Raw genomic sequence first — 10,639 nt, 5'->3', positions numbered from 1 at the left:
CTCCCTCCCTCTCTCGTGCTGGGAATTGATCCTAGGGCCTCAGGCATTCTAGGCAAATGCTGTACCACTGAACTATCTTGCTAGTTCCCACACGTAATTCTTTCCAGCGCTGTTTCCAAGAAGGGAAGCAGAGAAAACCAGTAGTTATAACCAGTGAGCTCAAGGTGGAAAAGATAACAGCATGCCTGTATGTTGATGAGAGTACTTTTAAATAGAAAAAGGGTTGAGATGTAGGAGTGAGGGCAAAATCGTTGGAAAGATGTTGAGTAGAAGGAAAGGCTTAGGATGCACTGGAGCCCGACAGGCTTTGTGTCAGGAGCTCTGATGTGCTTTGATGTTACAGGAGGGAAGAGCAGCTCCTGGGGATGCTGATGAGTGTGAAAAGGTGTGATGGTGGGAGCTTTGGCCAAACCTCTTCTGAATGTGTCTTGTGGTGTAGGAAATAATCGCTTTTGGGAATAAGTTTGGGGAAGAAAATATTGTCTGTTTGAGTGAAGAGGAGAAGGCAGAGAAGAGTCTTGTTAGAGAGCAGGAAAATGAGTGAGTCAGAGAACTTAACATTGCAGGACAGTGTTAGGGGCCTGTAGGTTAGTGGTCACAAATTCGGTGTAAAATAACTGGGATGAGCTGTGTGTTTTTCTCCTGGCATGTTTGGTTACAGATGTAGTGAGTTGGATTTGACTGGTTTGTAATTGTGTTTTGTCAAGAGCTTAAGATAAAGTGATAAAGGAGGTAAGAAACTTAAGGTATACTGAGGCAAGTGACTAAGGACTGGCTGTGGGAGTTGAGTTGGGAGGAGCAGTAGGACAGTGCAGATGGGGATGGAATATCTAAGACTTAAAGACTTGCTAGAATTGGAGTTCCTGTAGGAATCAGCATCAAGGTGAGGAGCTGTAGGACTGGGGTGTTGCTCCTTGATGGAGTTCATTCTCCACCATGCATAAATGCATGCATGCATACAGGCAGGTTAGGGATTGTAGTCTGGAATTAGCATGGAGAGGTTGCAGTTTGCCAGTCATGTCAAGGCTTCCGACATAGTAAGCTGCCGAAGCACAATGGAGGTGGAAAGCCCTGGGTGGAGTTTTGTTAATGGCTCTTGGTCAGTTCCAGAATGCAGGGTGAGAGTTTTCAGGGCTGGGGGAAAGGAGCAGATAGGATCAGAGCTTCTCATACTTCATGACTTAGAGAGCCCAGCTCATAGTAGGTATCATCAAATATGTGTTGAACAAGTGTTACTGGAGTGACAGTACCTGAACTACTTCCCATTGTTTGTTCACTCATTGATTTATTAGAGGAAATGTGGCAGTAGAAGCATTTGGACTGATCAGAGTAAAATGTTAGGGATCATTTGCGATGGAGTCCTCTGCCTTCCTTGGAAATCCAGGGTGGTGTGAGCTTTAGGCGGCTGTGTACACCAGCCTGAGTTGGCCACAGCAGGAGACCCTAATCCATATTTGCAGCTGGATTTGTATGTATTATTTTCATTTACTGTGGAATTAGCTTTTTGAATAACCAAATAGACTAATACTTTAACATTATAATGTCAGTCTGTACCTCAATACATTGCAATGTTTTACTTACCAACTTTTCTGACAAAGCATATTTCTTACTAATAACGTGATAGAAATCCCATGTGAATTTCCTGCTACACACATTACCAGGGGCTGTCCCAGGAACTAAGTTCGGTTACTTTTTATTCGTTGCCAGTTGGCAGGAGTCACTAAACTTGATATACACAATCAGAGTTTTCTTCTTGAGTTTCTTTTAAGAGCTGTTGTTACATATAAAATTAAACTCGTAAGTTTTAAAATTTCTAAGAAGTTATTCCTATTATTCAGTTATCCTTGATTAATACTTGATTTTGCTATAGGAATTAGGGAGACTGCATTATCATAGTACTGGGGAATTTTTTTCCTTATTTAAATTACATACCTTCAATTGTGGAAGTATATGGGGCAGCAGCCATTTAGGCAACTTCCACTGCACATGTACTAACTTGTTGAATTTGTAGAATGACTTAGCAGGAAAGGATTGTTCTGTTTACTGACATGATGGAACTCTTGTCAGCTGGCTGCCACATGTAGAGTAGAATTGGACTCCAGTTAATCTGCCTGATGATTTTAACCCCTAAACAGCACTGTTTCATAGAACCTTAGCGTTCTCATGGTATTGGTTTAGTCACTAAGGAGCACTTTTTCTTTGTTTTTTTGAGATGGGGTCTTGTTACATAGCTCAGGCTGGCCTTGAACTCCCTGTGTAAAATGAGTGCTACTGAAGTGACAGAGTGTCTAAACTATCTCTTGTTTCTTATTTGGTAATCCTCCTGTCTCAGCCTTCTGAGTGTGGGAATTACAGGTGTGTACACCACACTTAGCTCAGATCTTGTGAATGATCTGAAAACCCAGGGAGCCTCGGCTCACCTCAGCTTGTAGCTTCTTATCCATTTATACACATGCTAGCTGCTGTGGTTGTGGCAGAGAATGAAAATAGACTCTGTGGAGTCTACAGACTTGGAAAGAGACACTTTGATCAATCATACAAAACTAAAATCATAAATTTGAAAATGAATCAGGTGTCAAAGCTAAATTATCTAGTGTTATTCTGTAAGGAATAGCCCGTTTGAGAGTCAGGTGCTTCTTAGGGGCTGGAGCTATAGCTCAATGGAAGCTCTTGCTTAGCATCAACAAGGTCCTGGGTTTGATCTTCAGGACACACACACAACACACACACACACACACACACACACAGAGCTTCTTTGAAGTCATGGATGTTCTTTGAGGTCATAATTCACCTGAGATAAAGAAACAGCAGAAACCTTAGCCAGGTCAAAAAGGGAAGAGGAGCACGGCACAGGGCTTGTGCCAAAGTCCTATGTAAAAAAAGAGCACAGAGTTTTAAGAAGCAACAGCCAGTACAGGGTGTGGAAGGGAGCATGGTGCAACACAAAGCTGGAAAAGATAGTAACTGAGAATTTCTGTCATTACCCTAAGAGCAATGGAAAGCCACTGAGCTATTTTAGGCAGATTTCTACCACAGAGCTACACACTCAGTCTTGGAATAGTTTCAATAAGGAGGCGTTGTGATTGATATATGTTCTGCGTGACCTGTGTGTCTAAAGTAGAAGCAGCAAGAGAAGACTGTGGAGTCTCTGAAAGGGACAGTGTCCTGGTCCTGAAGGGAGATGGCGTTGTGGACTAGTGACGGGAGTGCAGAAAGAAGTGGGTAGAACCGAAGGACTGTGTAAGGAAGCAGGCACGCCTTGATGCTGGGGTGGATAGTGGAGAGTCAAAGCCTGGATAACTTCTGGTTTTCTGGTTTTCCAACAGGATTGATGCAATCAGTGCACTGAAGTTAAGGAATGCTGGACCGTTTTGGACAGGAACAGGAGTTTCATGTTCATTCACTTTCATTTCTCACTATGTATGAGAGGCACTGTTCTAGGATTTGGAGATTTATTAGTAATTGAGGCAAAAATTCCTGCCTTCATGGAACTTCCATTTTTATTGGAAGAAATAGACAACAGATAGTTTTTAAAGATAATTTCAGGTAGGAGGAAATTATGTGAATTAAACTTCAAGTGACCTCCAAGGGATGGGTGAGGCTTTGTAGTTTGGGCAATCAGGATAGGCACCCTGAGGATGTAACACTTTAGCCAAGAACTGACTCAGGAGGAAGGTGAGCCTGCAGAGAACCCAGGTGTTTTCCAAGTAGAACAAACAGCAAGTGCTTGATTGCGCTCTTCCAGGGCTGAGTTGTTTTGTTGTGTTTTATGCTTTCTTTTTATTCATGTATATTCGACACTAATGATGAGTTTTGCTATGACATTTCATACATTTATATGATGTATCTTTTCACATTTACTCCCCATTACCCTCTCTTGTTCACTTCCCCCTGACCCCTCTCTCCTGGCTAGTCCCCTTTCTGTTCCCTCCCCTCTCTTCCTCCCTCCTTCCCTCCCGCTACCTTCCTACCTCGTTTCTTTTGTGACCCATTGCATTTTATTAGGGCTTCTTGTAACGTCCTGTGTAATTTATAAGATTATTTATAAGAGCATAGGCTGCTCACCTCAGAAGAAGATGTCTCTCCTTTCCCAGCCACTTGCTGCCTCTAGATAACTCAGGGACGGGTGGAGCTTGTGAGCCCCTCCCCGAGCTACCATATCTTCCTGGAAGCCTTCAGGAGGAGCCTGCTGAGTTTTAAAGAGTGTAAGATGTAAGGGGGAGCCTAGGGAGAAGAGTAGGGAATGGGGTTGGAAAGGTGGGGGGGTGAGGCGTTTGGGTGCTAAGGGCACTGCCCTTGAAGATCTAAAGTCAAAGCCAGTATTCAAGGCACCTGGGAACAGTGTGGCCAATAAAGAGGCTTTAGGCTCATAAACATCACACAGTTTCTTTAAACTTGGAACCCCCCCAATTAAAATATTTTGTAGGTTTCATTCAGGTCTTTTTAACAGTAGTAAAACCAGGTTGACAGATTCTGAAACATGTTGGAAAAGAAGAGAAAAAGAATGATTTCCCTTCAGAGTGACTTGTATTTTACTGATTCTGTTAAAATGGGAAAAAGTGGAAAATAGATTTGTGTTTTTCTCCTTCGTCTTGACTTAAAATAAGTTCTTTTGGTTGATGCCCTAAACTATCACCACTTTGAACCAGTTAGCTCTTCAATTGTGGAAAATGTGACCTCTAGTTAGAAACCCATGTCTTAAAATGTTGCATCCATAGACTCAAATTAGTGAAGGCAATAGTTACAAGAAATGATCAAAAGAATTTGTATCTGCATTTGATTTTACTAGTTTGCATCTTTTAAAATACAGAATTGTCAGGAACTCTCAGGATTAAGATATATTGTCACCATGGAAAGCAGAATAGTGGCAAAAGAAGAAATGTCATACCTGCTGTCTAGTCACATTCCCTGTTCAATTTTTGAGCTACTTAGGTGTAATGTGTAATAAATATAGGCAAGGTTTTATAGTCTAGTTTTTTTCTTTTTTATATACTGGTTTCTTTTCAGATTGTATAAATTTTTTGACTTAAATTTTTTTGCTTAGCTCTTTGTGAACAAATTTCCATACCATTAATCATCATTTATTTCATTTTATGGCAGCATAATAGATATACTCCCTATAATTTAATGTCATTTTTTGAAATCAGATATTTTTAAAATCTATTTTTTAATTTTTATTTCATGTATATGAGTGTCTTACCTGCATGTGTGTGTGTTCGTGTCAAGCAATGCCCGAGGAGGTCAGAAGAGGGTGCCGGATCTTGAGTTACAGATGGTTGTTAGCCACCGTGTGGGTGCTGGGATTTGAACCCAGGTACTCTGCAAAGAGCTACCAGTGCTTTTAACCACTGAGCCATCTCTCTAGCCCCCTCAAATCTATTTTTAATTCAGATTTGTATTGTTATTTATTTTTTTATTTTGAAATAAACATTATAAAGAATTCCGTCTGATGGTTGCTTTTTTTCCTCAGCACTCAACCAAGTTTTATTGAAGTTATATTTTTGTTCATATTATTATCATCTCTTCATGTAATATTCTGTACAGTGAAAACACAAAATTTTAAGGTTTATACTATTTTTTTCTGGGCTCCCAGAAAGTCTGAAAGGTTCCAGTCTTCCTACATCTTTGTCATACCTGTGTATTACATTTAATTAAGGTAATTTCTACAGTTTGGTAAGTGAACAGTTAGAACCTCTGTCTTGTGATATTTTTGAGTTCTAGTGAGGTTGAATGTTTGCTATACATGTGTGCATATGAATTATTTATTTACGCCTTTTTCTTTTTAATTAAACATTACTTTTAAGGAAATATTTATGTAGGGTGATAACTCATTTTTAATCACGTTTCCCCCAAGTTTTGTCATTTAAGATGCAATGTAATGTATGTAGTTTAGTTTTTAAATGGGCAGCTCTGCTTTTCTGTTGTTGGTGGTTACACTTGGGAAGTCTTCTCTCCATGGAGACTGCGTCACTTTCTCCCACACTTTCTTCTATGACTTGTGAGTGTTTTGCATTTGGATGTTGGTTCCTTTGTTTATATTTAGATACACACGCATGCATCTTCTCTTTTCTGTCATCTAGAAAGGAAATTGTGCTGTGTCTCCACTGACACCTCCTGCTGCTGGTATGGAGACAGTTGATCCCCTGCCTTTGCGGGAAGATTGCGAGGCCCGTATCCCCAAATTTGCTGAGGCTACTCTTCCAGTTTCGGAAATTGCAGAATACCCAACAAACACCCCTGGACAGCCTTCTCCATGTGCTCTGCCTTGCTGGCACCCTACCCGTCGGATTCAGGGCTGTCTGAGAGATCCAGAGTTTCAGCATAATGGTAACTATCTCGGTTTTAATTTTTTGTCCTTTAAAAAGAAAGTGATAGGTAAATGGTATAAGTAGGTACTTCATGCAAATGAATTATGTTATTTAGTCTTTTTTTTTTCAGTTTATAATGGAGTTTTTTCTTTTCCCTCTTCCTTCTTCTCTCCCTTTTTCTTCCTTCCTCCTTTCTTTATTTCTTCCAGTTCAGAGGCTCCCACTAGGAAGCCCAGGCTAATGGATTTCCTTAAATGGGGAAAAATTTCCTTTGGGGACACTGGACTGTGTTGCTGCACTTGATTTCACTTTTATAACGTGAAAGGTGTCTCTCCAGTACTTACCTTGCACGCGTAGGGAACCTGCTAGATGCTGGCATTGCCTCTTCTCCAGGCCAGACAGCTGGACATGACACTGGACATGGACAGGTGTTGCTTGGTATAGAATTCAAGACCTGGTTTTCCTTTGGCTTTGTTAGATGCTGCTGTGCTGCTTCTCACCCTCTGTCACCATCCAGAAGTCTCCTGCAGTTCTGGCCTGCGTCTTTTGTGTGTGCTACATTCTTTCCTGTAGTGTTTAAGGTCCTCTTTTCCTACCGGATGCTCTGATATTTCACAGTGATATGTCTGAAGTGGGTGACTCCCCATTCATTTTACTGGTTCCCTGTAGACTTTCCAATCTGGTAAACTCTCCTGGGAAGTTTTCTTAAATAGTAATTTCTTCATTTTCTGATCGCTTTCTCTTTTCTGCTCTTCCTGTTGTTTAGATGTTGGACATTTTGTGTGATCATCTTTTATTTCCAATCTCTATCTTTTTATTTTAATTTGAAAGTCTTGCTAATTTTATACTGTATCTCCTCTGTTGTTTTTAAAAATTGCTATCATATTTTTAATTTCTTAGGTTTTAAAAATAGTGTAGACTCATTTTTTAATAACCTCCCATTTTATTTTAAGGATGGTGTGTTATCTATTTGAGTGTGGTGTGTGTGTGTGTGTGTGTGTGTGTGTGTGTGTGTAGCTAGATAGACTCCAGATACATAGATACAGACAGATGGGAGATAGAAGAAAGAAACATGGATAGATGGATGGATGGATGGATGGATAAATGGGTTCAGTGTGTTTTGAGTGTGATCCTCTTGCTCTCTGGTGAACCTTATGTTCATAAGTCACAGTAGCTCTGATAGGACTTTATAGGCAAAACTTCCATTCCACTTTTGGGAGAGGCAGTTTCCAGCTATGTAAATTTAAAGAATAATCTTGGGTCTAGCTGTTTTGTACAAAGATTTTCAAGCAGTCTCCTGATTCATCTCACCTTCACTATAATTCTCAGTGAGACTCTGTATCCTCAGACCTCAAGCCATCAGGGAACAAATTGGTTGCTGCCTCTTAGTTTCTCCTCTGCTGGCTTAAGAACTCAAATCCCTGGGATGAAATTACATACTTACTCCCCTTTCCATTTTCCAAAGTTTTTGCTGTTTTTGTCTTTCATTTTCTTTGTGCTGTGGATTTCTGTTATCTTTATAAATATATGTATTCAGTTTGTCATTTCTCAGCATAAGCCCCTGTTTCTGTAAAGTTAGATCAATATTATTGAAAGCAATTCTGTGAACTTATTCATAGTTTATCTACTTCTAAGTACATTTAAGTGACTTAGTCGCCCTTTGATATTGTAGTTTCTAAAAATCAATTGATAAAATTTCTGATTGTGCACTTTACTGAATTGTCTTTTGTCTCTTTTGTGCTGCTATATCATATTACCTGAGACTGAGAAATTTATTATGAACAGAAATGTACTGATTGAGAATTCTGGAGGCTGCATCCAGAGAGGCTCTTCTCCACATGCATCTCTTTGCACAAAGGCAGAGAGAAGGCAAAAGTGGCATTGGGTCATCACCTACGCACCTTTTAAAAAGGTCTCACCTCCCAGTGCCTTCTCAGAAGCAGTTCAGTTTCATCGGGAATTTTGGAGGAGACAAGCATCAAGTCTCAGATAGCATTAATATGTGCTATGTGGTAACTCTGAAGGATAATTTCTTCTGCTTTTTTTTTTTAAAGTGGGAAAAACAAGGACGAAAAATTTCCAGTTACCCCAGCATGAAGCCTTTAATGATGAAGGTATTTGAGTAGTCACGTAAGATCAAAGCAAGAGGTTCCTTTAAGGGTATTTGTATTAGTATAATGTCTTGTATTTGAATGGCACTTTGTAGATTGCAGAGTACTTCCACAGATGTTATTGCATTAGGTCCTTGAAACCTTGTGATTGGGGTAAACTTATTCCCATTTTGCATATGAGTCACGTGGGACTATGTGGTGAAGAGTCTTTTCTGAGGCTAACAGTTGCCTCGCAGAAGCAGAGGCCAGGGCTCTTCCTCTTTCCACCTGTCTAGCTTAGGTTCAGAAATTTGACCTACTATTAAATCCATATTATTTTTTAAATGCCTGTATATTCTTATTAATTGTCAACTGTAAAAGTACATAGGTAATTAAGAAAAGTAGGCTTTTATTTCTCCTGTGTAGTCTTCATCCTGACAAATGTATTAGCTTTTGATAATGGCAGGAGGAATTTTGAATTTTGAAATCAAAATTACTGTTGTTGCATCTCAAGAAGCATGGAATTCCTAAGTCAATTTTGAATTGGGAAATATATCGGAATTTATTACTCTATGTTAGAAGTTTATGTACATTAAAAGTTTTTCCCGATTAGTAAATTTGAGTTTATTTCTTTAGTTAGCCAGAAATCAAATTATGTTTTGAAATGCAAAATATGTAACAATTTTGAATCTAGTTCTATTTTTTATGAAGAACAGTGTTTATAAACTTATGATTTGCTTACTCAGAATGTGGGATTTCAGTAATATTTAAAGGCAGCTTATTGTTAAGCATTTTTCTACATTTAGTGAGATTATTTTAAAAATGTGAGATAATGCCATCTTAAAATGTGTTTTTTTTGAAAAATGGAAAACCTTTCTGCCCCAAATAGCTGTGCTTTTGAAACTAGGACAAGACATCCCAAGATGACTTGTTTCCCGGCAATACCAAAATCATAAGCTGTGCTTACTTAGTGACATCGTGGGACTTCAGTAAGGGGGAAAAAAGTGCTCACACTCCTCGTCTGTAAACTTGGAAGATTTCCATGAGCTATCATGAAAGTATTCAAATCTTACATTTACTAGATTGCTTTTTTCATGATAGACCCACTGATACTAAGATTTGATAATCTAAATTTTCTGCTGATATATTAAGCATAGTATTTGTTCAGTGGGTATTTTCATACTGAAGGTAATCTTGGGATTCTTCTATTACAGATGCGGACAGATTGTCTGAGATTTCTGCTCGGTCAGCGGCTTCTAGTCTTCGGGCTTTTCAAACTCTGGCACGAGCTCAGAAAAGAAAGGAGAATTTCTGGGGCAAAACATAAACCCAGTCTTCTTGTCCAGGGAAACACTGGCATGATTCCTCTGTACTGTTCACTGTATTAAGACTTTTGGAATGTTTCCATTTTTTTTTTCTGACACTTCCAACTTAAATTATTTGATTTTTCAGTAGTCAGTTCATTTCACCCAGAAATTTTTGACACAGGCTTATCCAAATTTAACTTTTAAAGAATTCTTTTGCACCTGTCTGTGAACACAAAGGTATGGATATTATGTAGTTCTTCCTACATGCTGTCTCTTGCATCAAGATCTACCCTGATTGTATCCCTAAGATTGGCCCTGGACATTGTCACAGCTGTAGATGTTGAAGAGGCGTTTCCTTTAGTGTTTACGTCACCACTTCTGTACACGATTGCAGTGTTATGAGAATTGTCCTTTAAAAATCCAGCTGTATATATTTTTCTTATTTATGTAACAAAATTTGCTGAGGGAATATGTATATTTTTGATTTTTGTGTGTATTCTATTTGTACAATAACTTTGGCATACATTTGAATAATGTCTGGATTTTAAGAAATTATTTGTATGATGGAGAGTTAAAACTTTGTAGACATTTTAAAATTAAAACTGATTAGGTATGTTTGACTTCTCCAAAAAGATATTATGTGGAATAAATTTCTTCTAGAAGCATTCTAATGGGTAACTGGTTAGTCAAAAATTATACCACTTTTGCAGCTGTCAGAATGCAGTGAAACTGAATCCATGGTATTTTTGCGCAAATAACAGAATTTTCAAAGCAGACTTTGAAATTTTAACACCAACTTTTTGATTATGTTTTCTCATAGGACATGTTCAACTGTTCTTACTGTCTATACAAATCATGATAAATAAGTTTTTAGAAAATAATGGGTTTTGTAAACAAGTTACATAAAATCTTTACAATAATAATACATATAAGC

General features: G+C 38.7%; 1 protein-coding gene across 2 annotated transcripts in view; it reads left to right on the top strand.

Moving 5' to 3' along the window:
• The window catches only part of Mdm1 (Mdm1 nuclear protein), a 31,149-nt gene extending 20,765 nt beyond the window's left edge, over positions 1-10,384 (top strand). For both annotated transcript variants that reach the window (XM_008846964.3, XM_008846963.3), the window contains 3 exons: positions 6,081-6,327; positions 8,363-8,422; positions 9,613-10,384. In XM_008846964.3, the coding sequence (XP_008845186.1) occupies positions 6,081-6,327; positions 8,363-8,422; positions 9,613-9,725 (420 nt within the window). In that variant the 3' untranslated portion in view covers positions 9,726-10,384. The remainder of the gene's footprint in view (positions 1-6,080; positions 6,328-8,362; positions 8,423-9,612) is intronic.
• Positions 10,385-10,639: the final 255 nt, after the last annotated feature.

Source organism: Nannospalax galili, unplaced genomic scaffold, assembly GCF_000622305.1.
Source record: "Nannospalax galili isolate Female #2095 unplaced genomic scaffold, S.galili_v1.0 scaffold463, whole genome shotgun sequence".
Lineage (NCBI taxonomy): Eukaryota > Metazoa > Chordata > Mammalia > Rodentia > Spalacidae > Nannospalax > Nannospalax galili.
The sequence above is the reverse complement of the archived record's forward strand: the minus strand, read 5'-3'. Positions and strand labels throughout refer to the sequence as shown.